This window comes from Heliangelus exortis, chromosome Z (genome assembly GCF_036169615.1).
Source record: "Heliangelus exortis chromosome Z, bHelExo1.hap1, whole genome shotgun sequence".
In the NCBI taxonomy this organism is placed as follows: Eukaryota; Metazoa; Chordata; class Aves; order Apodiformes; family Trochilidae; genus Heliangelus; species Heliangelus exortis.
This window is the reverse complement of record NC_092454.1, coordinates 11518109-11545675: the sequence shown is the minus strand read 5'-3', so window position 1 is coordinate 11545675 and position 27567 is coordinate 11518109. Positions and strand designations below refer to the sequence as shown.

At 37.2% G+C, this 27567-nt stretch overlaps 2 protein-coding genes across 3 annotated transcripts in view; one reads left to right on the top strand and one right to left on the bottom strand.

The window, feature by feature from the left end:
- MTMR12 (myotubularin related protein 12) overlaps positions 1-25342 on the top strand; it is a 33033-nt gene extending 7691 nt beyond the window's left edge. The window contains exons 2-16 of one of the 2 annotated variants that reach the window (XM_071732309.1): positions 865-919; positions 2178-2317; positions 3579-3651; positions 4952-5082; positions 5704-5797; positions 8603-8726; positions 9868-9943; positions 12078-12184; positions 14272-14396; positions 17279-17357; positions 18973-19043; positions 20104-20276; positions 21016-21183; positions 22062-22223; positions 23227-25342. In XM_071732309.1, the coding sequence (XP_071588410.1) occupies positions 865-919; positions 2178-2317; positions 3579-3651; positions 4952-5082; positions 5704-5797; positions 8603-8726; positions 9868-9943; positions 12078-12184; positions 14272-14396; positions 17279-17357; positions 18973-19043; positions 20104-20276; positions 21016-21183; positions 22062-22223; positions 23227-23814 (2166 nt within the window). In that variant the 3' untranslated portion in view covers positions 23815-25342. The remainder of the gene's footprint in view (positions 1-864; positions 920-2177; positions 2318-3578; positions 3652-4951; positions 5083-5703; positions 5798-8602; positions 8727-9867; positions 9944-12077; positions 12185-14271; positions 14397-17278; positions 17358-18972; positions 19044-20103; positions 20277-21015; positions 21184-22061; positions 22224-23226) is intronic. The other variant, XM_071732310.1, reaches the window with a different exon arrangement.
- The window catches only part of SUB1 (SUB1 regulator of transcription), a 257386-nt gene that overhangs the window by 90886 nt on the left and 138933 nt on the right, over positions 1-27567 (bottom strand). The gene's annotated exons all lie outside the window — the stretch shown is intronic.

The window sequence follows — 27567 nt, the reverse complement described above, 5'->3', positions numbered from 1 at the left end:
TATGCCTTCTTTTGATTTCATGCCTTGATTTGCAGTATCTGACTGGATGCTGGTTACAAACTAAAATTATCTGCTGTGGCCCCAGGGGTGTTTCCAGTTAACTAACAGTTTTCCAGAAAAACTTCAATGCATGTGAAGTGATTTGGACTTGAAGGAGGAAGTTCTGAATTGGCTGAACAGGAAGGGTGTAGCATGTCCTCTAGTTTAATACTCTTTTGGCTGGAGATTTTAGCCTATCAGTGCCTCAAGGCTAGAATGATTCTCAGATGATACTGAGAATTTAATATGTTTGTTTTGTGCAATTTGGGGCCACACTAAAGGATATTCTGTGACTGCTGTTACCTCTTGGCTATGAGATTCTGAAATCCCTTTCCCTGTCATCTTGAGAGTACTGTTTTAGTAACTTCTGTACTCTGTTTGCAATATTAAGAAAAAGACAAGGATGAAACTTGAAAAACTGTGAAGGGTGTTTTAGAAAAAATATTGCCATGCATGGAAAAGTTTGAGTGAGCACTGGGAGATGGTGCTCTTATACTGTTTATGCTTATCCACTAGCTTGTACTGGGAGAACTTAAGAAATATGGAGAATGCTTTATTTGTGTCTGTTAGTGATATAAAGAATGCATTTCCTTTTTTTGTGTTCACAACTGCATGTAACTGACACACTGACTTAACTATTTAACTAGTAGAGTACTGAAAGTAGCACATTGCAAACTTACTCTCCTTAATTTGGAAAGTTTCATTCCTTGACTTGAACTTGCCTAGCTGCTAGAATGTGAGGAATTTGAGGGAAGGTGCTGTTATTTACAGCATGTATTGAAAATACAGTTTTTGGAAAGTAATAATTACTCTTTCTCTCTTCAGGAAATACTCATAAAGGAACCCATAGAAAAGGAAGTAAGTCTTCGCCTATTACCAGGTAACTGGTGCATGTTGTATTATTTTAAAAATTTAATTTTAAAAAAACTTAATTTAATAATGTAAATTATATTTAGAAATTTCCATGTCTGTTGCAAGCACTTCTGATATCAGTGTTCTACGTAGTAAAGGGATTTTGGTGTAAGAACCCACACAAGCTGAAATCTTTAAGTATTTGTATCAGTTTCAATACATTATTTAAACATCTGGGTTTTGTTTAAAAATTACATCTGAAACTTTTATAGAGTAAAGTATTTTCAGGTAAGCTGCATGTATAGAGGTGTCTATATTTAGTTTGTCCTGTTTCTTAAAAGATAAAGATGGGTGGAGTTTTTGTGTTTTGTTTTTGTTTTTGTTTTTTTTTGGAACTGAAGACCAAGAACTGATGAAACCTTACTTGATAGTTGTTTCTACTGTGGATTGCCTAGGTCTTTTGATGCCTCCTTCACTGTTAGTTTACAATCTTTCTTTTTTAAAAATCTTTTCCTATATCAGGAAAGATGATATAATTAAGATATAGTTGAAGTAGAAACTTACAATAAACTAGTATTTCTCTGTGTTTTCTGCACTTCATAGGAAAGTACAAGAGTCTGACTCATTATGTCCACTAAAACTTGTTTTGACTTTCTTGGAAGTTCAGTTGCTGCTTATTTTTTAAGGCTAGAACTTCATTGATTATTATTCATGCAAACTTATGTTTGAGAACTTTGAAATAGCCCTGGAACCGTTAAAATTAGCAATGCCTCCAGTCAAAGCTGTGCTAAATTAATGATTATGAACTTGTAATAATCCACTGAAATGTTTCAGCATTGTCAGAATTTAATAGTAAAAAAAAAATTGGAACAGTTTTCAATTTGTGTGTTGACTGTATAAACTACTCTTCTGGCAGCTTTGTTTTTTGTTTTGTTTGTTTTCTTAGTATGCACCTATATTGTTGCTTATTGCAACTGCACCTGTTCTCCTACCACTTAGATCAGACGATGGTGTAGGTACCTCTGGTTACAGATGTCCTACTAAATGTGTCTGGTTGGACAGTGTTGAGTCCAGTTTGAGTAATGTTAGTAACATGGGAGGAGGCAGTCAATCTACTGATTCCATGATCTGTCTCTAAGTCTTTTTGTATAACAGTGGTGAAAAATCTACAGGCATACACCTATGAGAAGCTGTCAGGAAGGTAATGCTGAGTTTATAACTGTTGATGTAATTAAACTATAAATTTCAGTTATGCTCCATTCCAAGTCAGTGTTTCTTTTGCACAGGTGAACTGCTGCTTTGTGAGGCAAACACAGTATACAAGTATATGCCAGAAGATGGGTCAAATCGTGGCACCTATGGGAAACTTGTATGCACAAACTTCAAGATTTCTTTCCTGGATGATGATTCTACTTCAGATGATAATGTAGGAGGACAAGTCTTCTAGCTATGACCAAACAGGCTCTGAAGACTTGCAGTGTTTGAGTAAACGTTGTATTCTTTTCCTTATGTGAGATATGGAATGAATATAGATTTATAGAAACTTTTAATGGCTGCAGAACAATTTTAATCAGTTGGCTTTGTCTATGCAGTTCCTTCCTCAAGCTTAAATGGCTACTTGAGTAAACAGGTGCAAGCCTTTATATGAACTCTTACATTAGACATAGCTTGTAACATCATCATTTGTGGTATGCTAATTTTGTGAAGCTTAAGTTAAAGAAAAATGTTTTGGAAATTGAATTAGTGTCAGTTTAAACCTGATTTCTGACTGCTTACCTAGTAGAAATTGCAAAAGTGATGTTAAGTGTACTTCTAATGTTGTATGACATGTGGCTCATTTGACTTTGGGCTACATCTGCAGAACCATTTCAGGGGAAATGCTCTAGGTAATTTTTTGTGTGGTTCAGTAAAGCTCTGAATCGTTCCATTCAGAGTCAGCTGTTGACTCCAAAGAATTTAAAAATCTGTTTCTTTTGAGCTGGCAAACATTAAAAAAGCCCCCAAATCTTAGAAATTAGTTAACTCTGCACCTGTCTTCATGTAAAGTTTAATTTGTTAAGTTCATGTACATCAGCATTCTGGAAATAATATTTAACAATATTTGATTGTGGCATGACTCAAATGTAATTTTCAATTCAAGTCATGGATTGTTAAAAGTGAAGGGAGGGCCAAATTATTTAAAGTTTGGCAAAGCAGCAAACAAGAGACTTGGGTTGTGTCTTCCTTTTACCCACTGATAAATCTGGCTGTTATGTTAGAATATTCTTGGGATATTTGTGCTTTTAAGAGATTTTCTATTTCCTGCCAGGTTCCCATAGCAAGCAAACTTGTCATAAAAAGGCTTGGATTATATCAAGTTACTGTATTTCCTGTTTACTGCAGTGATTCTAGTTTGAAAAGTGACTCTCAGTAGAAATGCATGCTTTGAGGCTCTTTGAAAAGTAAAACATCTACATTTCAAGCATGGCTGAGACTTAAAAATCTGGATCTGCTGTTTATAAAAAATGCCTTTGCAATCTGTCTCTAATTTGGTAACTGTTCTTCAGTGTCCTGCCTTACAATTCTTATATTGTAAGAATAAGGAGTAATGCTGATTCTATAATAGGTACTGAATATATCCCATACTTGTGAGAAAGTGCTACTGCTTAGCAGTGTGAGATTTCTAAGAATTTTATTTTATGTTTCAGGAGCCACAGTTTAAGAATAAGATTGTAGGAGAAAATGACATAACCCTGCAGTGTGTAGACCAAATCTATGGAGGTAGGTCAATTTTCTCCTTTTTGTTTAACAAGCCCCACACTTCTAAATGTCTTCTAAAGCTGGTGCTCTTTGCCTGTACATACTTTTTTTTAGTAAACTGACAAAAGTGCAGTTAAAAAACCAGCTGCAGTTATAATAAAAGAATCAGAGAAGATCTTTTCAGCTTGCAGTTTTATCTCTCAAGCTTGTCAGAGCTGCATCTTGCTGGGACCAGCAAAACAATTCCTTTAAAATGCAGAGATTCATAGCAAATCTCTGGCTAAGTTTGGTGCACAAGTTTTTTCCAGTCTGTCAAGTGTTCTATAGTTACAGAGGCATTCACTTCATTTGAGTAATAGCTCTGTAGAGCTATATGGGTACCAAATTCCCAAGCAGTACTTTTTGTTTGTTAGAGGGAATTCTTTTTTTTTTTTGAGTCATGATGTCTTCAAAATAGAGAATCACAGAATCATTTTAGTTGGAAAAGACCTTTAAGATCATCAAATCCAACTGTTAACCTAGAACACCACTAAACCATGCCCTTAAGTATAACATGTACATATCTTTTGAGATCCTTCAGGGATGGTGACTAGACCACTTCCCTGGGCAAAGAAGATAAACAACAAGGTTTTAATTTACAATTAAATCAATGAGTTTTGCAGCGTTTTTTGAAAAAGGTAAACGAGAACGGGGCTAGTAATTTGTAAATAGTGAGGAAGGCTTTACTGAGAAGCCTGATTTTGGACTAGTGTTAGAGTATTCAGAGTATCTATGAATGGTGGTGTGGATTAGTGAGGGAGTGAACTAGATGTAGGTTAGTGGAGTCTGGTTATGAAACACTCTTTAGTTTCATATAGAAGGGCCTACCTGGCTGTACTGAAGTTGTGAAATGATACGTTCTCAAAGAGAATGAAGAATTCTCTTGGGAGATTTATGGTGGTTAAACTTTTTTTATGAGCTTAAAATGATCTCAGTTGGTTGGGGACTTTCCCTCAGGCAAAACTAACTAAATTCTTTATGCACCTCAGAATTTTGATCTTACTGTGCAGTCAGAATGTGAACAGAAATAATCACTGAGCAGCTGGCTTGCTGCAAGTTTGGTTTCTGCCTTGAAGGATGTAAGTTTGAGCGAGTTTAAAATAAAAACGGGTCAGTGTATTAGTACAAAAGCTTGTGAGCCTGTTGTAGGATCCTTGTTTTGACTTGCTAAACCTTGGGGTTGAAATAGTTTCATGAGAATTTTGAAAAGTCAAGCAGGGAGGACTTTATCCACTGGCAGATTTATTTTTAAAATATTTAATTAGACTTTTTTATTTTGCAGTTTTTGATGAGAAAAAGAAACTTCTAACCGGTCAACTGAGAAAATACCCAGAGATACTAATAATCTACTGTAAAGACCTTAGAGTATGTCATTTCTGCCTGAGATACACAAAAGAAGAGGAAGTAAAGAGAGTGAGTAACTTAATTTGTTGTTCTTTCTTAGGCTTAGTGTTGTTTGTTTAGTTGTGAGGATGACAAAAGGATAAAATTCACTCTGAGACACCCCTTAAACTGAAAGTATTTTCTTATTACTCCTAATAAGGAGTAAGACTTTGATTTCTAGCTAACCTTACTCATTAAACAACATTACATATAGCTGTTAAAGATTGGGCTCTTTGAAGAAAACTGGACCTTTAGAGTACCACATGAAGTCAGCTTCAGCTCAGGCAAACTTGTGAAGCTATTCTGTTTGTGTTGCAATTTTATTACATTTTAGACTAGAACCTTTTTCATATGAAAGCAGTTATTTTCCTTGTAACTTGAGTTTTTTTGACAGGTTAATCTGAACTCCAAACTAGGAGTATGCTACCTTTAAATAAAGTTATTCTGGAAGTTGAACAGATGTAATACTTGTCATTATGCCAAGAATGTATATTGTCTTGCACACAATGGCTTTCGAAGACTCAGTTTTCAGCTGTTGGAAATAAATCTCATTGAACAATGTTGCTTTAAGACCTGAGAGGAGTTAAATCATTCTCTTTATACTGGCAGTCTTAGTCTGTGTCTTGGTGTTAATTTTTGGTCCTTTCCTAGATCGTCAGTGGTATAGTTCATCATAGCCAGACTCCTAAGCTGCTTAAACGCTTGTTTCTGTTCTCTTATGCATCAGCTGCCCCAAACAACACAGGTAAATATTTTTATATTGAGTTGTCTTTTTTTCATACTTAAGTGACTGGGACAATTAGTAACAGAGTTTGTGCTTGGCTTTTGACTTTCCCCTGTTGGTAGCCTAGAAAATTAGTTTTTCTCTTGTTATGCCTTGTTGCTAAAAACCTCTGAATTGTCTACTGCTGGTTTCTGTGTCCTGCTGTGTAGTTGCTACTCCTGCTTGGAAAACATCTGTGCATCACTGGATTTGAAAGCTGTACAAATGCTTTTCATGTGTCTCTGACTAGTGTTCTCATCTAGAAAATATTTTGCTTATTTTATCAATGTGTGTTTTCCTGTGCTATTGCTGTGAACCAAACTTCCTGCTCTTAATTCTTAAATTACTGCATTTTCAGTGGCATCTGACAAAGTATTTCCCTTTCTGCTCTTCTTTGTGAACTGTTTCTCCCAGCAACTACCAAAAAGCACAGGTTTGCACAGCAAGATTCCAGTGGAAATATGACTCCTCGTACATGTAACTTACTGCATAATCTTCCCACCTGATCAAACTTGGCTGAATAATATTGTAAGCTGCTAAATTAGAGATAAACATTGAGAGATAAAATGCTTCCTCCATTTCACAGTTCAAGCTTCAGTTGAAGCAATAGCACTGTGTTGAACTAGGAACTTGATTCTTAGTGCACCAGGAACATCTGTTCCATTAACAGAGGGAAGTTTTGATGTACCTAAGGTATTAACTGGACACTTAGCAAAATCTATCCTGGAATTACAGAATCATTGAAGTTAGAAGAAGCCTCTGGAAATAATTTAGTTGTGTTCTTGTCCATCCCCCCATGTTGAGTTAACTGCAGCAGGCTTAACAGGGTTGTGTCTATTTGGGTTTTGAGTATCTCCAAGGACTGAGACACCACAGCCTTCCTGGACAGAGTGTTTCATTACTTGACCATTCTCACAGTGAAAAGTTTATTACATTTAAATGTGACTTGCTGTAATTCACCTTGTGCACACCACCTTTAGACCTGACACTGGATAGCACAGAGTCTAGATCCATCTTTACTCCCCTCACCTCCTTCCACCCCCAGTCAGGTGTTTATATACACCAGAAAGATTTCTTACCCTTCTGTGCCCCTGCTGAGCCTTCTCCAGAGTGACTGATCCCAGTGCTCAGTCTCTCCTCATATCAGGTGCTTCATGTGCTTTAATGATCTTCATGGGCCTTCCCTGGGTTGGTCCAGCAGGCCTGTTCTTGTCTTGTACTGGGGACCCAGCTCTGGACTTGGCACTGCAGGCATGGCCTCATCAGTCCTGAGCTGAGATCATCCATCACCTCATTCAACCTGTAGGCAATGGTTTATGTAGTGCACCCAAGTAATGCATTGGACACCTTTGCTGCAAAGGCACATTCCTGGCTCTGGTAGCTTCTGCAGCCTTCATCTGGTGTTTACTTTGAACTACAAACCTCAGGAAGCTTTCTACATAGACAGTAAGGAAATGTAGGTAGAGCCTATTCTTTATAGCAACTTTGAAGTGTTACACCAGAATTCTTTCATATTTGAATAACTATTTTAATACAACTTAGGTCTCATTCTTTGACTTACTACAGAACAAATCAAGTAGACTTCAGAAGCTGGGTTTTATATTTTAGGCCTCTAACAGTCTGATACTCTTAAAATCTTGGCCCTTAGAGCTCATTAGTAATGTTCTGTTTCCAGCTGTAAATATTTTAACAAACTTACCTCTTTACAATACAAAATTGAAACTCTGCAATGTATCTTCTGTGGAAATTGCTTAGTATTCAGTGTTAGTTGATGTTGTAGAATATGTAATTATGTCGGGTGCCTAAAACAATTGGCCTTACACCATAAATCACATGGTCATTATACAGAATCTGAGGCTAAATCAACCCACTGTCATAATTACTGCTGAGGTGGCTAAATAGTAATACAGGAAAATTTCTCACCTGAAGTGATTTAAGACTGAATTGTTATAATCAGTTTTCTGCTGCAATCTATTTTCTGCTCTTCTAAAATACCTAAAATGTTGTGTTCAGTGCAAAACTCCATCCATGATGAAAGAATGAACTTTAAATAAAATGCAGCATGTCGGTTAGAGAAAGGCTTTTGGTATGACTGTTAATTCTACATTTAAATCCATATTAGATGCCAGGCAGCTGTACTTGTATGCAGTGGTATTTGCTACACAGCATCCTGTGTTGGAGGCTAGATGTGAGAACAGTGTCAATTGTACAGAAGTTCTGTTAATAACTGATTAGTTTCTGTAAGAGAAACTGCTCTTGAAGGTGTTAGTTAAGCAATAAGGTTTTTTTCAGGCTTCTTAAAGATCAGACAGAAGCATCGTGTTGCACAAAGGTATTTTATCTTTAGATAAAATCACAGAATCACAGAATAGTTTTGATTGGGAAAGACCAAAGCAATCATAGAATCCAACCAAGTCATCCCTCGGCACCACATCTACATATCTTGTGAATGCCTTCAGGGCTTGATGACTCCACGTTCCTGGGCAGCCTGTGCCAGTGCCCGACAACTCTTTCAGGGAAGAAGTAACTCCTAATATCTAATCTAAACATCTCCTTGCACAACTTGAGGCTATTTCCTCTTGTTCTGTTGCTCTTTACTTAGGAGAAAAGGCTGACATTCACCTCACTATAGCCTTTCAGATAGTTGTAGATATCTTTGACCAGAGGCTTGCTGAACACAAGAGGTTTGGCTTGCTTACCTAGCGAAAACTAACTGCTTGGTTTAGGAAACCTTTCATGTTAGGATTCTGATAGTCTGAAAAGTTAACATTATTGATGTCGTGACAGATGGAAGAAACCAAACTGTGATGTTTGATACTCTTGAGGACTGGCGTGGTGAGTTGGAGCGGACCAAAGGGAATGTGAAATACAAAGTAGTGACTGTCAATGAAGACTACAGAGTCTCTCAAAAGTAAGCTTGCCCTGGTTAATAGTGAATTTTGGATATATACATCTCATTAAGATTTGCAAAATCAGTGTTACCTCTGATACAGAGCATTGCATAGCTATTCAGAAGTTTTTTCAGGTTAGAGTTTGCATTTTGACTTATGGGATATGTTGATTTGGGATGTCAAGAGGTCATCTTGCACAACTGTGGCTCAGGCAGGATTAACTTCAACATCAGGTCAGTGGTCAGTCAAGCTCTGAATAGCACTAAGGATGGAGAATACCACCTTAAAATAGAATAAAAAATATGTAGATCTGATATTTACGCTTGTCATGCTTACTGCTTAGGACATTTTCTCCATTCTGTACTTCTACTCTTGGTTATTTGTTGTTTTGGTTGGGAGCTGGGGGAGTGGAATAAGTAACTGCTTTCAAGTGTCTCTGCAGAGTTTGCCGATGGAAATTGTTGCATTGCCTTTAGTGGAAGGTTGCAGATGTATACCCATATCAATTTAGATAAGTAATATCTGTTGGTGAACCCTTAGGGATGTGAACAAGGCCTTGTGTGTGACTGTTGTTTAATAGTCAAATCATGAAAGTTTGTACAGACCCTGGAAACAAACACGTTTTTTTAAAGAAGGCTTAACTGTTCATTCTAGAACTCTCTTGAGAGACCCAAGCTGAGGTTAAGTACCTTTGCTGCTTCTCTGGGCCTTGAACATAAGTAGTGTGGGCTGATAATAGAAAATCATGGTATATAAATCACATCCATAAAATGTGATTACTGCTTACAAGGTATGGAAACAGCGTTAACTAACTAGTACTACAAAGGGTATCTTTAAAATGAGGAAGAGTGAGAGAACTAGTTGTAACAATATTGCAATTAAATGTAGGACTTAAATGCATCCTTGGGAAGGCAGGGGAATGCCATAGTGAAAACAACGAACATTTCCAGATCTGAAGAAAATATTTTTTTCAGCTGAAAAAAAAGGGAGGGTATTGAAGAAAATAATTAGCTAGTAATGAGAATTATTGTAGCTGTAAGAGTTAATATATAATTAGCATGTGGGCTTGAACATTCACAGTCATCAAAAGGAGCCCGGTGACTGCTTTGTTTGATTTTAGTACAAGAAACTCCTTTTTTTTTTTTTTATTTAATATCTTAGGTTGCCTTTGTATTTTGTTGTTCCTATATGTGTTTCTGAAGAGAGTATCTTGAAGTATGAAGGCAGAGGCATTCCTGTAAGTATTTATGCATGACATTATTATTATGAGGGTAAGACATCTTAATGAGATGAAATAATTTCAAACATTTCAGATGTTACTGCAGATTAACATCTCATGCTTAGACCTGGTCCTGTAAAATAGGAGCTGAAAGGGAAGGTGCTCAAAGTATTATGTATTCCCCTTAAATAGCAATAAAATTAGGGCTTCACAGCCCCCTCTGACTTAGATCAGATACCTAATTATCTTGTAATCTTCATATATACTACTCTGTCCATCCACTAGCATGTTTTTCATGAGAATGGGTACTGAAGGGCATCTAGCTGGGGCAGAATGTAGGACAAGAAATGTTTGGATATTGAAGTGAAGACCATGTATGCTCAGATGTAGTGGAATACTTTCAGTTGCCCAGCTTGTACTGGTAGGTAGCATGGCTGTGATGGTGCAGCATTTTTACAAAGCCAGGTAGCCTAACTGAAAAACTGGTTCTACCAGTCTCAACAGCAAATTGAACTAAACATACCATGGTGCACCTTGCAGCAAGCTGCCTTTGGCTTCCTACCTCATACCAAATTTAAGAACCAGTGAGGCAGTGTAGATAGAAACAAGGAACAAAATAACCTTACTTATGAGGTCTTCCATTTGTAGTTTTATGTGCATCAAGCTTGCCAAGGAAAACCATATTTAGTTCATACTCTTAAACAAATCACTCAGTCACAGAATAATTTTTGGAAGGAACCTCGAAAGGTCATCTAGTCCAACCCCCCTGCAATAAGCAGGGACATCCTCAACTGGGTCAGCTTGCTCAGAGCCTCATCGAGCCTCACCTTGAATATCTCCAGAGATGAGGCCTCAACTACCTCTATGGATAACCTGTTCCATTTTATCACCACCCTCGTGGTAAAGAACTTTTTCCTAATATCCAATCTAAATTTAATTTAAAACCATTACCTCTCATCCTATCACTCCAGGCCCTTGCAAACAGTCTCTCTCCAGCCTTCCTGTAGCCCCTTCAGCTACTCGAAGGTCACTATTAGGTCTCCTTGGAGCCTTCTCTTCCCCAGACTGAATAATCTCAGCTCCCTCAGCCTGTCTTCACTTCATGGATAAGATAGTGCTGCACTGCCCTGCCTAGTTTGTTCTTTCAGATAGTGAAGTTCAAAATAGTTTTTATTTTTTTTTCTCAGATAATCAACCAAGCAAATCAGTGGTTGTTACACAGAAACAAAGCCTTTACTTTTTTAAATTGCATCTTGCATTGTTCAGAGGCCTTGTAGAACTCTTAAAATTAGTTCCAAATCCTTTTTAGGGAACTACTGTCAAGTAGCTTGGCCATATTAGTGGTCAATCAGTTTGAGGTGGCAGTGAAAGGATAATATATTAATTTTTTCCAGTCTTGGTGGCTGTGAGGTTTCTGTATCTTTCTGAGGTGTACATCTTGGCTCCTGTAAATTGGTAGCACAATTCTAACTTCCTGATAAAAGTTATTCTGTCTCCCAGTTGCAAAGCAAATTTAAAAATCTGCTTAAGAGCTTCAAGCAGTAGGTGTGAGTCAAGAAGTCACATAAGGGGAAGAAGCGGCTTTGAGGACTGACTTGCTAGAAGTAACACCTGTAACTACACAACCTGATTTCATTGTGGAGTTCTTGTGCAATATCTTACTTCATATGCCTAGGTGACCCTTTATGCATAGGTCATATGGAAAGGTATGGGCATGTACCTATTGTGACTTAAGGCTGAACTATAACAAAAACATGACTACATCTCTGTGCAGAAACTGATGTCTATTATAGCAGTTAATTACAAGAGCCATTTTGCTGTGCCATGTCTTCCAAGTTGGCCATAGACATTTTGATCAATTTTCACCTGTTAACACAGTTGAGAGAGTAATGTTCTGATATAATCTGACATTTTATTTTTCCCTGTGCCTGTATAAAATGTAATTTAAACATTTACAAGTGATAACACAGTGTACTGGGTGGTGTAGTTTTGTTGCAGATTTATAGTTTCGCTTCTACTGAGGGGTTTGAATATGCCAAAAATTCGGTAAAGCACACCAGAGAAATTTCTTGTGATCACTCAGTCACTTAAGCACATACTTTGTATGGGACAATTTAACAATTTTTCTCACCTGGTAAATGTCTTTCTGCAGATTTGGTGCTGGTCTTGCCATAATGGTGCTGCTCTTCTCAAAATGTCTGCATTTCCCAAAGAACAGGATGACAGCACTTCACAAATGCAAAAAGCCTTCTTGGATGGGTCAGTAATAGCTATTCTGTCCACAACACTTTGCTTGGTATGGACCTTGCTTCTCTTTTTCCATATATCCTTTATCTTTAAGCTTGCACACATCAGGAAACAAGTTCTAGATGTAGAAGTAGTTTTCTGTAGTGGAATGGGTATTAGCCCTTTGCCTAACAGCACCAGTCAGTTGTGCAGGGCTGTAACATCACTGCTTATTTGTGAAAGTACAGATATGTCTATATCTCAGATGAATCTCTGTTCAAGTCATGGCTTTTTATTATGTAAAGCAGCACAAAAGCCTGTAGATCTTCAGTACAGTAGAAGTATCGTTAGCTGATTGGATCAATTGTGTAAATAAATGAAGTATAGACTCCATCTCTAAACATGAATTCGTTGGTTTTAAATTCTTTTGCCTTCTAAGAACTAGATTTGTGTTCTTAAATTACTTTAAAGAAAATAAATGTAAAACAATTGAGTCATTTTAGCAGTTCACTACTACTACCTTCTGATATGATGGCAGACAGTACTTTGTTTCACCTTAGCGATCTGAATTAGCTCGGTGGTCTGAAAAAATGCCACAGTTAACATAAGGAGAAGACCATAGCTGCCTGACTTGTGTTGTTTTGGTTTTTTTTTTGGGGGGGAGCATTTTTCAAGCAGTTGGTTGTCCTGGACTTCCTAAGTTCTCTCTTGGCAGCAAGCTATCAGGTCAGGCTATTATGCATTGTTTGTACTTCTTGACCACTAGCTTCTTTCTTTTGGTGATGAAGAACCTGTTAATCACAAAGAACTAACAGAAAATACCTTGAAAATGCTCTTAAACTTTTTGGGTTTTGAAACTAATTATACTTGCATGCAGAGGCATTTGACCCTTCCTGCAGATCCTCTGAGGTTTCTCCTCTGAAATGGGGAGGTTTAGGTGACTTACAGCTTTTTGTAATGTTGCTTCCTGGTGTGAAAGTAAGTAAAACTATCAGTAAGCTGTAACTGATATTTTGATCTCTTGTCTGTGGCCATCTGGACTTGGGGCAGTGACAGTGGTTTTCTTGATTATGAGGTACTCTTGGTTAACCACTTACATTTGAAAACATATCTACAAATTGTCTAAGGGTGTGTTAACATGCCACTGTAGCAGCAGTGTGAACTCAGGCACTCAGTAGAGGTTTACTATTAACAGCTTCCTCAACTGAAAGTTGTTTAGAGGCAGGTCTTCCAGCACACTGTTTAGTTTGGAAGAAGTATCTTAATTGACAAATGATTGCTTTCCCTCAGTTCTATTATCCCGTGCCTATTCTAGTAGGTCTAATAACCTGCATTTCTGATGTGGACTTGTGTAATTCTCACTTAAAGCAGACTTCTGTACTACAACATAAAATATCCTATCTGGGCAAGTGCTCACAAGGCTTCACTTCTGAAGAATGAGCTAGAGTAGATTTTGAAAATTAAAAATCCAGTGTGGCCATAGAGGTATATTTGCTAAGCTGATTTTCATCTGAGCCTGAATGAGAGGGGATGTTGTAAGTCCAAACCAAAGGCTTCACCTTTTCCTATCTTCCTAGGGAATAAAATAGCAGATATGTAGGGAAGTACAAGGCAAACATACTGTCTTGTTTGATTCTGAATTGTTTGTTCTTTTATTTACTTATGTGTTTCATTAGCAGACCTGGAAGTTAGGTATCAGAATATAATTTGGTTGGTAAGACTTTAGAAAAATTTCAGGTGTCTGCTGGGATGTTTCTATCCATTTCCTCTTCCTGTGTTTACCTCTAAATAGCCCTAAAGTAATTTTGGTGTGTCTAGTGAAGACATAAATAAGCAGAGTAAGAAAGTCAAGTAATGCTTATAATATTCATAACTGCACAAATTAATATCATCTTACTGGTGTAACAGTTAATGGCAGCAAAACTTGTCAAAGCTTGTAGGCCATCTTCCAGCCAGTATTTAAAAATGCACAGGGGCTGTGAGTTTTCTGGGGTGTGTATCTCTTCATCTTACAGCTGTTTCCCAATCCATGCTTATTAACTTTGTCTTCAACGATAATAGTTGGTGCATTATTTGACTTGTGAAGCAGAAGGGTTTAATCTCTTGATGATTTGATTTAGAATCTATAAGACAATTAGCAAACCTCCCTATGAACTGCTGAAGACGGATGACTTGTCAAGTAGCCTTCCATCTCTGCAAGAGATCCAGACTGCATACACAAAGTTTAAACAGCTGTTTTGGATAGGTAAGTCAAACTTCAGTCTTGTTTCTGAAGTGACTGAGATGCAAAGCATAATAGCACTGTTTTATGTCTTACAAACTCAGTCCTTGTCTTTACTGGTGCCTTGTTCTTGACAGTGATTAAAAGCAGACTTATATAACTGAAGACTGTGCTTATGACTAGTGTGTTAATGGAGGTATGTAGGTCTCAGTGCCTCTTGCTAAGCAGAGTATTTGAAGTTGTTTTCTAAAGAGAATGACTATGGAGTTTGAATGCTAGTTGGATTTAAATTTATGAAAGAGATTTTCAATATCCTGTGGCCCACTCAAATGGGATGTCATGTGTTAATTTAAGCCTTTGTGCTGTTTCAAGATTTTAATCTAAATGCTAATTAATTTTTGCCCTAGCTTTTGTTACAAACTTTTCACATCTTGGAGCACAGGAAGTGTGAGCTAGTTTAATGTTCTGTCACTCTGGCTGTGGGACCAAACATGACTACCATAAATAGTAAGTCCTCTTTCAAGAGTGAAGTGGGGAGCCATGTGAATATGTAGTCTAGGCTTTCAGACTTTTTTCTGACTTTTTACTATTTCCTGACTGCAAAAGAATTACTTCAATGTTATCTCTGAGCACAAAAAGTTCCACAGCATCTTGGAACTATGCAGTGTGCCATTGGGCCATTTTGGACAGGGGTCTTCTGCAAGGTACCAAGGGAATACTGCAGTAACCTCTGTTTGGTGTCACACTGTGTTGTGCTTCAGTCAGAGTTTAGGTTCACACTGGTGCACAGGAGCTTATGTCAACCTTCCAGCCTTTTAATATACTTCTGTACAGAAAGGGGTCCCAGCCCATGGTATATAGAGCTAGTACAACCCTTCAGAGTGGTTACAGGCTTTTATGCAGATAACATAGAAAAATTACACTGTATTGGTTCATTGGTCATCCTTTGTTTATACAACTGATGCCCTTCTGTGCATGCTCCCATTAGTGGCTGGTTCATTATACAAATGTGATTGGAAATTAGCATGTGGGCCCTTGTCTCTGCCTGATTTTTTTTACCATAGTAATTAGTCTTTGGTTACTTCCATCCCCTCTTCCCTTACTTTGGCCAGAGGTTGAGTAGTTTTTGATGGCTTTATCTTTATTCCTTTATCTTGTGATTCTTTACTTAGAGACCACAGCTGAACACTGTGGAAGTTCACCTGTGGCTGTTGACATTGGACACACTGAACTGATCATCATTGAGGAGCTGTATATTTGCATTGTAGCCTTTCAGTTTGTGTTTGAGCAAAATACCTTGATTAAACAGAAAACAAACTGCAGGTGTTGTGCCTTTTAAAAGAAGTTCCTGTTTTGACTTGCAAATGAATTTGACTGGGGGAGAACTTCCAGACAAAGCAATTGTTTGTGGACACCTGCACACTAGTGTTTGAAGCTAATTGTGGTTGAGTTCAATTTAAGAAAACAAACAGCCACACTTAATGTGGCCACTCAGCCTTTTGGTGTAAAACCTTCTATACTTTTCATAATGTATGAAAACTAAAAACTTCAGTATCAAATATAAATGTTATTGCTATTTATTAAAGCCTGTTACATTTACAGGGAAAAAGACACAAATTAATATGTTTTTTGGTTGGTTTATAAGGACTAGAAATTGATACTGTGATTTTGCCTTGGTTCAGAATGGAGTTCTCAAAATAGTGAAGGCAGGCTTAATTGGACATGAGATTTGGGTACAATGGAATGCTCTGAAATGCAGATAAAAAGGATGTGAACTGGGGAGTAAGGGCAATATTGACCGAAATTCTATAATGTTACATACTTTAAAGTGTATCATACTTTAAGGCTGGAAGTGAATTTGAAGATGCTATTTAGAAAAAGAACTACATCTAGTATAAACATTGCTGAATAGAGAGCTTTGAGGGGAAGACAGACTTTTTTTTTTTTTTAAATGTGTAATAAACAGATTGAGGCACATGAACAGTCATGGAGGCAGAAAGAACAGCTATAGCAGCAAAGTAGATAAATGCCTGTGCACTGGAGGGTTTCAGATGGATACTGCAGAAAGCAAGACAGAAGTATGTTTTGGAAGTAAGCTTTGGAAGTGTTTGGAGAAGCTTTGGGAGATGAAGCTACACAGAACCATGCAGAACTACAGCTTCTACGGAGAGTAGAGAAAGGGAATATAGTGCATCTCAGTTGTTTCTCAATAGTTGTCTAATGCCAAGACATTTCTCAGTATGTCTTACTATGAAACCATGATGTACTCTGGTTTTAAATTGACCAAATCTGCTTGCAAGAGCCTTCAAATTTGTGAATACCGACTTTGATAGAAATAAAAGCAGTATAGATTTAGGTAGCATTTAACTAGCTGCAGTTATAGTAAAATTCTTGAGTATGACTTTGTGTTCTGCTTGGCCTCCTGGTTTTTCTTAGCTGTTCCCTTTTTGATGTATTTTAATGCCTTTTCAGCTGCAGTAAAAACTGTTTAAGATCTTTTCCTGGTAGTCTTACATCTGGCAAATTTGTGGAACACCCTTCTAAAACCAATTTGTGTTTCTGGCTCCAATGTTGATGACTTTCAAAATCCTGTCTCCTTACATGAAGCTTTGTATAACTAACTTGGAAAAGCCATTTCCTCATTTCCTTTCCCATTTCTTCAATAAATTTATTTACTTGGTTTGGTTGCTAGGAACCTACAATATTTTTTCTTAAAGCCCATGGTGCTACAGAACATTACTGGTGTTTGTAGGAGTACTTCTCTTATTTACTTACAGGGTTTTGACTTTAGTAGTGATTAAGATTTACTGACTCCTTAGTATTAGTTGGTTTATAACTGCTAGTAACTGAAGATGGGTGACTGTTAGTTTGTACAATATATATGAATAAACCAATTTTTTTTTCAGATAACAGTGCAGACTTCTGGGCAACTGATGTGAAATGGTTTTCATTATTGGAGAGCACAAACTGGCTAGAGATAATCAGGTTTGCTATATCAGTGACTTTCTAGGTTTCAGATTGTTGTTAAATGTATTTGTAGCATGTTTCGTGTTTTCTATCTAGTTCCTTGAAATATGTCTACATTCTTCACCTTCAGTAGGAAAAAACCCTCAGACTATTCTTAGAACTTGAGATGGTATTTTTACAGTGTGGGCTTGTGTTAAGCCTCCTACATTAAAGAATGTGAGAAACAGCAGATTGTTCTAATTATAGCTCTTCAGTAAAACTATGAAAAATACAGATCCAGTAATTTCTCTCCTGCACTTAATCACTTTCTTTCCAAACTGAAGAATCCTGTTTGTTTCTTGCATGAAACTATTCCAGGTCTCTGACTAGCCTTGCCATTCTTCTCTGTACTCTCTACTCTGTAATATCCTTTAGGATGGGATGAACTGCAGTATTCAAGATGTTAGCCCACCAAAGATTTATAAAATGACAGTTGTTCTCAGTTTTGTTCCCTTCTTCTGATTGTTCCTCGAGTTTTTTTCTCCTCTCAGCAGTTCACAGTGAGTAAGTGTTGGAATAGTGTTGGCTAACCTAAGGCTTGTGATAGTAGAATGTTGAGGGGTTTCATTTGCTTTGAGTGGTACCTGTGCTAGCTCTATTTTGTACCAGCTTATTCTGTGATCAGTTTGTAACCCCTTCTGCAGTCAGCTTTAGTTCTTTCTAGTCTCAATAACAATCAATAAATACTGATAGTTTTTCATTCCTTTAACATTTAGTATGTTAAATGAGAGGTTCTTGTAAAGGTCATATGTTGAGAAATAGATTGACATAATCAAGATTTCTAGTATTTTATAGTAAATGCTAGCTCAGGTTCCTATCCTTTAGGTTGGCTTTAGGCTGATCATTTCCATGCCTGGGTCCAGTTGCTTCCTGGATCAGCCTGTTGTTGACTCTTGTGTTTAGTAGGAATGCCTTCTCAGCTAACCCAAATGCTAGAACAAAGGATCTGACAACTTCACACTTAAACTGTCAGCTTCTATTAGTAACCTAATCAATTGCAAGTATCCTAATTTGGATTCAAACTTGTGCTGAAAATAAGCAACTTTTCTAAGAACTGGGTCTAAAAACCAACGATGTGCATCTGTTTTTCTGTGATCTTTGGTTCCACTCGTTTCTCTTCAGCAGTGATTATCTCTGAAAAGATTGTCTTCCTGTGTACAAGATCTGATTGCTGATCCTTCCCTTTACCTCTTAAAGCCAGATAATGGCAGAAATGTAGTATGCGGAAGATTGAACTTAAGTGTGCTGATGTTGACTCTTGCCAGAAAAAAGATCTGGCTCTTAGTAAATTAACATTTCAGTTTGTGTGTGATGGCTGCTGTGGATCCAGATTGTGGATTGGATTACAAATGTGCAGAGATGATAACTGGAAATGCATGACCAATGGCCAAAGAAAGACACCTCTTGAAAGTTCATTCTTGAGGCTAAATAGTTCTTCATTTACACAAGCTGGGCACAATTTTTGTTATTTAAAAGGACTAATCAAGTTTTAGCTGTATAACATGCTAACTCCCTTTAGGAGAAACTAATATAAGAAATCCAATTGTAAAGATTCTATGAAAATATTTGCTTATCTTTTCCTGTACCACAACAGGCGAGTCTTGAAAAAAGCAATTGAAGTTGTTGAATGTCTGGAAAGACAGAATACAAATGTTCTCCTTATAGGTAAGAATTTTAATGAGATTATTTTTTTTTTAATTTCCTTTTAATTTTAGATGAAGTGTAAGCTGCAGGTTTATAATTATTGTAGAGGCTAAAACTGAGAGAGCACCCTAAGTACCATGCACCTAAGTCTCTCACTCCTAGAAATGCTTCCTTTAGTTATAAAAACATGGTAAGCATAGTTCCAGTCTAAGAGAAATATGTTGTGAACGAGAAAACTGGGGTAAATAGATGAGAGAATGACACCTATATTGTTTGTGTTCCTGTTTCCTCACTTATTTTACTGAGGGTCTCCCACAGCTTTTTCTGTACTTCACTGCTTTAGGGGACACACCTACACAAAGAATACAGAGCATGAAAACTTCCTAAAAGGATTTTTTTATTTTACAAATACACACTAAACACTATGTAGTTTTTATGAATAAGCTTATTGTACACATCTCAAGCAGTTTGTTTTCCTAGATTGAGTAAAGTAATCACATGGAAAGCCAAACTCAATGTTAACCTTTAAGCTGTTTTTTGGATTAGTTATGTAGTTGGTTTTTTCCACACACTGCCATTTGAGAAACTTACCATGGGGAAAAACTGTCTCTAGACAGGACCTGAAGGGTGCCAAATGCATATTACATGAGAAGGCAATTTTGCACCTTATGAAAAGATGCATGCAGGACAGGACAGTTAGGGCAGAGAGTTGGTGTGGTAGCGTAGGGCAGGAGGGGCAGTGTGTGCATTGTGAGAAAATGGTTGGCATAGGCATCAAAGTTGAAGGGCATTGTCCATCAAATTTACAGTAGTAAAAGCTTTTTTTTTTCCCAGGTTTTACAGTCAATGTACTACCCTAGTATAAGTGTACAAGGAACATTACTTTTTACAAAGGGAAGTACTAAAAACATTAACTTCTCTTTTGCTCTAACACAAGAAATTTTGTGCTTCTTTGATCTTGAAATACAGTTTGTACAGTTGAAATACAGTTTGTTTATATGCAACCAGTGGTACTTTGCTTTCCTCTCCAAAGTTTTAGGAATGGCTTAGTAGACAATGTGGTTTCTGTTTTTTTCTGTAGAAGAGAGTGCTACTGATATGTGTTGTGTAATCTCAAGTCTGGTTCAAGTGATGATGGATTCGTACAACAGAACAAAGTCAGGGTTTCAGAGCCTTATTCAGAAGGAGTGGGTAGTTGGAGGACACAGCTTTCTGGATCGTTGTAACCATCTACATAGAAGTGACAAAGAAGAGGTATGGTGTCTTTGTTGCTTTCCTTACCTTTGTTGCTTTCCTTACCATTTCCTTACAGTTTACTCAGCATGAGAAGCAGTTTAGGTGTCAGTCCAAAACTGACAGTTATTCTGAGTATCTTATTTTACATTTTGGTTTATGGGTTAATGTACAGTGTCACTAACTGTGCTGTTTAGAGTTCATTGATGTCTTTACAACTAAAAAGAACAATTGTGAAATTTCCCATTCAGTCTTGGAGTCTTATGGAAGATGTACCTCATTTCCTTTTAAACCGTGTTAAATAGTAGTATCCATAGAAATAAGACAAGTTAATTGCTTGTTCTTCTCACATCTAGCGTTCGACTTTATACTGTCTTGCTAAGTGTTGCAGTCTCTCCCTTGATTCCTTTTGGGAATAGATCAGATTGGTATATAGAATGGAAATGTGTAAACTGGCTAGTTCTGATCAAGAATTGCTAAAAACTAGTTTTGTTTTGCCAGCTTTAAAATGCTGCATAGCAGCAACTTTTATAGCAATTAATGTACAAATCCAGGTTAGAGCTCATCTATTGACCATGTGACAAAGGTAGCTCAGATGATACTTCCTCAGAATTCAGCCAAAGTTGTACCCAGCAGTTCTGCAGTTAACCAGATTGCTTTCCTTAAGATTTGTATTTGAAAACACCACAATATAAATAAAATCTGCATGGTGGAAGATATTGTTTTTTTCTGAAATTGGTGTGATATTTTCTTTACTTAGGCTCCTGTCTTTCTGCTCCTGTTGAATTGTGTTTGGCAGTTGGTACAACAGTATCCTCCAGCATTTGAGTTCACAGAAACTTACTTAACTGTCTTGTCAGACAGCCTCTATGTGCCGATTTTTAGCACTTTCTTCTTCAACTCACAGCATCAAAAAGACAATAGCATGGTAAGGGTTTCTTCTTTGGTGAATGCAATGTGTGGAGAACAGTTTTGACCAACAAGCAAGAAACACCGAAATTCTCTAGCACCATGTTTTTCCCTACTTACTTGAGGGTTGGTGTCATGTGAGGGGTGAATGAGTGCAGCTTTGGGTATAAGTGTTCAAGTTTGGGACTCAGGAGTTCATGATGGCAGGAGGAAGATAACTCAGGAATGTATTACTTCAAACATGAACCCACAAAAACACATTAGTTGTTCTTTCCTAAGAACAGAGCTCCCCAGCCTGAGAGGAGTAGCCTGCTGTCCTGCAGAATAGTTATCTAGCAAGTTCTTGTATAGTGTTTTCTGTTACAAAATAGTAATATTCATTAGTGTTGATTAGCATTTGGTTTATACTTTCCTCTAGCCTAAGAACCTGAAAGCAATGGAAGTATCCTCTGCAATGCTGCAGAGAGACTAAAATAAGTAAAAATTGCTCTCTTGCTTATAAATAGACTATTCATCATAAAATGATGGTAGCACTGCATAACGGAAGTTAACTTTTGAAGTTTGAGAGGTTTATTTCACAATCGTAACATGCTTCCTGCCCAATTTTCCTAACTTTTTTCCCCCCTTAGATTATTTAACTTTACTTTCAACTAGGGGAAGGCATTCATTCTTCATGCTAATTGCAGTGTTGAAATGAAATTCTGTAGTTATGGAGAATAATATCTAGATAGACTTATTGTCTGTACTCACCTGAATCTAATAATGTTATTCATCTATTGATTACATTGAAATCGAGTGTTTTTGCAGCTCTGTGACCTCTTCTGTGGAAAAGCCAGTTTCTTAATTTCACCTTGGCTTGTTCTGGCAGTATAAATTCTGACCCGTTTGTTTTGGCAGAATGATGAAAGCTTCAGGACACAAAGCGGTCCTTTCAGATTCCTTACTGTGTGGGACTGGTCTGTGCAGTTTGACCCAAAGGCTCAGGCTTTCCTGAACAACCCTCTTTATGCAGAGAAGCCAAAACCAGATAAAAGTCAACGGAAAACTGCACGATTCAAAGTAAGAAATGTGTTGCTTAAATATTTTTTAAACGATAAAATATTTTGCACAACTCATATTTCAAATATGCTTACAGTGGAAGTACAGGTGTAAAGTTTTAAATTGACAAAAATACGTGTCCACATCACTCACCTGGGTCTTAGGAGTTAATTTAGCACCCGCTTCAGTTATATATCACTGCTTTGTAGTTACTATGTATAGCTTTGAATTCAAGTTTTTTTTTCTTCATGCTTTTGTGCAAGCATAATAATAACTCATGGGACTTAACATCCAGGTGAGTTGCACTGATGTGTTTGAAGTGTGTTTATTTTGTTGTTCCATGGGGTACCTAGCTGAAATATACAGCAGGTTTATAATTGCCTTCCCAGTTTTGTCTCAGTATTTTTGGAGTGCATGCATGGACTTGGAAGGGAAGGAAGTGACCAACAACAAACTCTGAAGTATGGAGAATTGAGTTGGTGACTTCATTGCTGGAAAGTAGCACAAATTGAGTAACAATTTTGTTTGGAGTAACCTCTTTTGATTGAAATATCCCTGCTGGTTAAATTTTGTTCTGTACAAAGGATCCTCAGGTCAGAAACTTGTTAGTATGATCTCCAGCATTAATTAGGGAGCTCTTAACACACTAGAATGCAATAAGGAACCACTGGATAAAAACTGCTCTTTAATTTGTGTCACTAGCTTAACTAAACATGGAAGTCTGTAATTCCTGATTATATGCAAAGAATTCTCCTTTTTCAAAGAAAAATGCTTTGTTCAGTGTTACTTCATTGCAATAGTTAACAGTGCCTGGAAAGTATCTGGGAATACTAAGTATGTTGTGTGAAGTCAGTGGTATATTAGCCATGGAAGAGTAACAGTTTTAGATTATGTAGCAACGTAGTGGCTGTGATTAAGTGTCTCTGCATGTAAGTATTTTCTGAGTGTGAGTTGTGTTTTTCTTAAGTTATTTTCTGAAGTCTGATCAATATTTCTCTCAGTATATTTTTCTTTCCTCCTAAAGCATCAACGACAACTTTCTCTGCCATTGACACAAACAAAATCTTCCACGAAGAGAGGGTTTTTCAGAGAGGAAACGGATCATTTAATTAAAAACATTCTGGGTAAGAGAATTGGCAAGCTCATAAATTCTTCAGATGAACCTCCTAACAGCTTCAGGGAATTTTATGATAGCTGGCATAGTAAACCTGTTGACTATCATGGTCTTCTGTTGCCTCGCATTGAAGGCCCTGAAATCAAAGTCTGGGCACAACGGTATTTACGATGGATTCCTGAAGCCCAGCTTCATGGTGGTGGTACAATAGCTACAGCTGCCAAGATTTTGGACTTGATGGAGGAAGTGCAAAGCTTGCAGGCAAAACTGGATGAAGAACATAGTCAAGCTATTTCTGGAGATGTACATTCTGTTCCACTGCTGAGAAATTCCTCCCGTTTGTCATCTTTGTTTCCATTTGCTTTACTTCAGAGACAGTCTCTCAAACCAGCTTTACCTACTAGTACCTGGAAAGACTTGGAAGATGAAGAAGACTTGGTCAAGAGGGATGATGAATTTGTTGATCTAAGTGGTGTTATGACAAAAGATAAATTATGAATTTATCTTATATAAATTGAATATATAGATTCATATATAAATTGAAATATGAATTGTATGTGGCTAAGCTCTTTAAATGTTGTGCTGTATCCTCATATAAGGAACTCACTCAAGCATCTGCAGCCTGTTTTATGGGTTTGTGGGGTTAAATAGAAAACCTGCTTGGAAAGAACTAGTTGCTGTGATTAACTGACTGCATTTTGAACTTCCATTTCACTCAATATTTATTGCAGAAACACATTCTAACATAGGTGTAACAAAAAGAGAAGTTTAGGCTGGGGTAGCCATATGACTACTTTGCTTGTTTTTCTTTTTTATATGACAAAGCACCATTACTTTCTTATGTAAAGGTGGGATACCAAATACACACAGCAACAGTCATCCTAACAATTTTTTCCGGGTATACTAAGAGGACTATTGTTGAAGTACTGTGACTAAGAACTTAATACATCTGCATTCTGCCCCTCCCCATGTAAAATGAACAGGGAAAGGTGCATTCACAACTAAGGTTTCTGCAGCTGAGGAATAAACTTGGTCACCAGGGGTCTTCTGTCTGCTGTGGCATCAACTGTAGTCATGTGTTTGTCTACTTCATCCTTATCTGATCATGTTCATCTTTGGCTTGCAGCACCTCACCCTATGTGCTATTATCATAGCAGCTTGGCTGCTCTAAGCTTATGCATGCACTTAGCTTAAAGATCAGATGCAAGAGCTTAACTACATATTTCAAGTGTTAATGTCTGGCTGCTGTGCTATATGCCTTTGCTGCCTTGGAATATTAAGTCCCAAATGTTTGCTGTTAATTGTATGAAATGGCCTGACTGTGAGATTCCAATTTGCCATGAGTTTTGGGTTTTTTTCCTCTTTAAGAGAAAGATTTCCATTTTGATTTTTTTCCCCCATTTATGCCAGTTGCCTTTGAGGCTTTCTGTAGCTTGCACTGAGAACCTTCCACGTGGAAGGGAAGACTCTGTATAATCCTGCATTGGAGCTGGATTTTAAGTCTGTTGCCACTTGTCATGAGTTGGCAGTACAGCTATGACTGTGGTGTTCATACCGTATGGACACTTGAATCCTGTTGCTGGATGTTGTAACAGTACCTCAGTGAAAAAAGCCATAAAGAAATTCCTGTTGACTTTAATCTACTGTGCATATGCTTATATATAGTATTTTTACTGAAAATAATTGTCCTTTGTAAAGCTGAATATTACTTGACTGTCAAATCTATTTTGAACTCTTAAATTCTAGAATGCACCAAGAGTGGATTGAAGTCATGCAGTCAGTTACACTGAGAGGATAAATATTGAATTTTCTCTATTCATAAATAGAAATTTGTGCTGGAAAACTTAGCTGGTAGAGAAAATATTGCTTACATTAAATCAGCTCAGTGTCATTGGGGATATTAAACTAGGTTACTGATTAATTACTTCACACTGAGTTGTATTAATATGTATAGCAAAATTTTATCAGCAGCCCTCTTAAAATAAATTTTAGTATGTTAAATGTGTTAATGGGGAAAGAGGGAGAGCTTAATATAACTATGCCAAACTGAGGCTTCAGAACTCTTGCCTTAAGTCTTTAATAGTGCAAGGACAATACTTGAGTTTGTAGTGTTATTTTTAAAAATACAATAGTACTTATGCTTTCTTCTGTGATACATTTGATCTTCCAGCTTGCTAGATCTTAGCATCTTGATCTTAGCACTTGCTAGAACGGGCTGTCAGGCACATGTCCTTCACATTTTTATTATTGTAGTTCAAGTGACTCTGGTATGCAATAATACTTCATGTTGAATGAGCAATGCATTTTTATGGCAAAGAAATACTTACAATAATGCCATTTGGGATCAAGGATTTTTTTTTTTTACCACTACCATAATAAAAAATAAATAAAATGGATTTTTCTATACTTCTGATCAAACTGTTGTAATGTTTCAGTCATGAAGATTGCATATTTATATTAAAGAAGAGATGTTGGACATCTTATTTGTACATAAGTTATTGGAAGTTTATACAGAAGAAAAACATATATGTGGAACTGAACATGGAAACACTTCTAATGTAGAGTAAATACCATTGTTATCAGTTTTCTGCACTGTGCAATTGGAAATGTACTTAATATTTTTACTCTGGGCTTCTGTTTATACCTCCAAGTTTTTACACTGAATGCAAGCTAGAAGCTTTCCAGTTTTGGCTGTTGTTTGTTTTGTTTTTTTTAATACTGTTAGTTCTCTCTAGTGGGCTGTTTGGAGAGTGTGAATAAAATATACTTTGACATACATGTCCTGAAATGTGTGTTTAAGATCATATTTTGCAAATGATGCTGTAAATCATCTCAAACTTGGCAATCTCCAGTGACAAGGCTTTCCTTGTTTTATACTGGGCTTTACAGGCTCTTGCAGGGAAGAAGCTATGTAGTTTTGACCTTGGTATACCTATTTCCTGTCAGCTCAGATGTGAGGAAAGCTCAGCTCAGTGTTGTAGGGTGACAGTGACAATTTACTAAGGTGATTTAGAAAGTGTCTGCTGAATGTCAGTGTTTGGGGGTTTATTAAACACTTTGTTTTGGCCTTGGCAATGCCACCCCCATTTCAAGGGGGAACATTGTTCTTACAGGGTTAAACTAGGCAACTCCTTGAGATCACTAAAGCAGAGTGGTATTTCTCAAACCAAATGAGTATGAAGCATGGACTGAGACATGGCCACTGAGCTTAGAAACTTCCAGAGATTACAAATTACTGCCTTCTGTACAAAACCAGCACTCATGGGTGCAAATCACACATTCTAAAATCTTGCCACTTTGGGTATTTCTTAAAGAGAATCTTAAACTTGTTCCTGAAGTCTTATATGATAATAACACATGCAGCTGCTGAGAAGGGCTGGGTCATCTTGTAACACAAGGTGTGCCTCTGCCTGACCCACATCTAAACATCAGTGCAGGTACTATGGCTGCATGGCTTTGATTTCAAATTGCATTTGCTTGTCATCCTGTTCAGCTGTTGATTTACACCATAGTGGAATATGAACAGACACTTTATAAAGGTACTTGAAACCAACTTGTTCTCTTGATCTCTTGGTGCAGTTAAAACTTTTTCCATTCATGCTCAAAGCATGGAAATATCTTCAGGAGGTAGTTGAATACTTTCTGCTCTAGATGGCTAATGATCTGTTTTGCATATCAGGGCTTACCTTCATTCAAATCTTTAGCTGGAAACTTATTTTACAGTATTTGCTACCTGATGCTCTCTTGAAAGGAGCTGGATTATGCATAAAACTTTTATATAGACACCATGTAGTGTGTAAAGGGAAAATATGGATTAGTGACATCTTGAGTCTTTAAAGAACATGCTACATACAGAACTAATATGCTGCTTCAGGATTAATTCAGTGGTTAGTACAGGGAGAGGGGTAAAACCCTTCTTACGGTCTCAGGTCCTTTATTTTAGTTTACAGTAAAATTATCTCATGACAAATGCTTTCTGACAGCATTTGCAGAATGGCAGAACTCTTTCCAGGGGGGATAGTGGATTTATCTTGGAAAGCAGTTGACACAGAAGGATAGCTGATGCCTGTGCTGGAGAAACAGTTTTTTTGGGAGAGCACTTCCATGTTGAACACAAAAAGCAGAAATGGAGTGTTTTCAGGCTGTGTTAAAAGAATTTTGCTCTTTACACTGTGCTCTGGTAAGACCTCACTTGAAGTATTGCATCCAGCTCTGGAGCCCTCAATACAGGAAGAACCTGGATCTGATGGA